Below are 874 nucleotides of genomic sequence, written 5' to 3'. Positions count from 1 at the left end.
CAGCAGGATGGCGGCAGAGAGGCGTGATGACCGAACAGCAGGATGGCGGCAGAGAGGCGTGATGACCGAACAGCAGGATGGCGGCAGAGAGGCGTGACGAGCAGCCCGCAGGGGGCGGTGGAGAGGCGTAATAAGTGGCCAGCAGGACAGCTAGTGGAGAGGTGCGGCGACAGTGGTGAGCAGGTGGCCGGTGAGCGGAGCGAGTAAGGTACATCTTTACCCCCCCACCCAGGGCGGGAGGTGAACTCTGCAGATGCACCTCTGAACTCTGGGTCTGCACTGACCAAGAACAGCAACTGTGAGTGGGGTGCAGAGAAGGGTCGGGCATATGAAAGGGATTTTTGGGTTGCTGGACTTAAGAACCTGAGGGGAAAAGGGAACTGCCCAATCTACTTGGGGGTGGATCTTGGAATCATAGAATATCAGGGTTGGAAGGGACCTCAGGAGGTCATCTAGTCCAACCCCCTGCTCAAAGCAGGACCAATCCTCAACTAAATCATCCCAGCCAGGGCTTTGTCAAGCCTGACCTTAAAAACCTCTAAGGAAGGAGATTCCACCACCTCCCTAGGTAACCCATTCCAGTGCTCCACCACCCTCCTAGTGAAAAAGTTTTTCCAAATATCCAACCTAAACCACCCCCACTGCAACTTGAGACCATTACTCCTTGTTCTGTCTTCTGCCACCACTGAGAACAGTCTAGATCCATCCTCTTTGGAACCCCCTTTCAGGTAGTTGGAAGCCACTATCAAATCCCCCCTCATTCTTCTGTTCTACAGACTAAATAATCCCGGTTCCCTCAGCCTCTCCTCATAAGTCATGTGCTCCAGCCCCCTAATCATTTTTGTTGCCCTCTGCTGGACTCTTTCCAATTTTT

The 874-nt window shown here is 53.4% G+C and overlaps 1 protein-coding gene across 1 annotated transcript in view; it reads right to left on the bottom strand.

Annotated features, from left to right (window-relative positions):
* The window catches only part of THEGL (theg spermatid protein like), a 25,026-nt gene extending 24,812 nt beyond the window's left edge, over positions 1–214 (bottom strand). Inside the window, exon 1 of the mRNA XM_026653284.1 lies at positions 67–214. Coding sequence (XP_026509069.1) covers positions 67–214 — 148 coding nt within the window. The remainder of the gene's footprint in view (positions 1–66) is intronic.
* Between the last annotated feature and the right edge of the window lie 660 nt (positions 215–874).

The sequence above is a fragment of the Terrapene carolina genome, unplaced genomic scaffold, assembly GCF_002925995.2.
Source record: "Terrapene carolina triunguis isolate 2854851 unplaced genomic scaffold, T_m_triunguis-2.0 Scaffold136, whole genome shotgun sequence".
Lineage (NCBI taxonomy): Eukaryota > Metazoa > Chordata > Testudines > Emydidae > Terrapene > Terrapene triunguis.
This window is presented reverse-complemented; position numbering and strand designations above follow the sequence as displayed.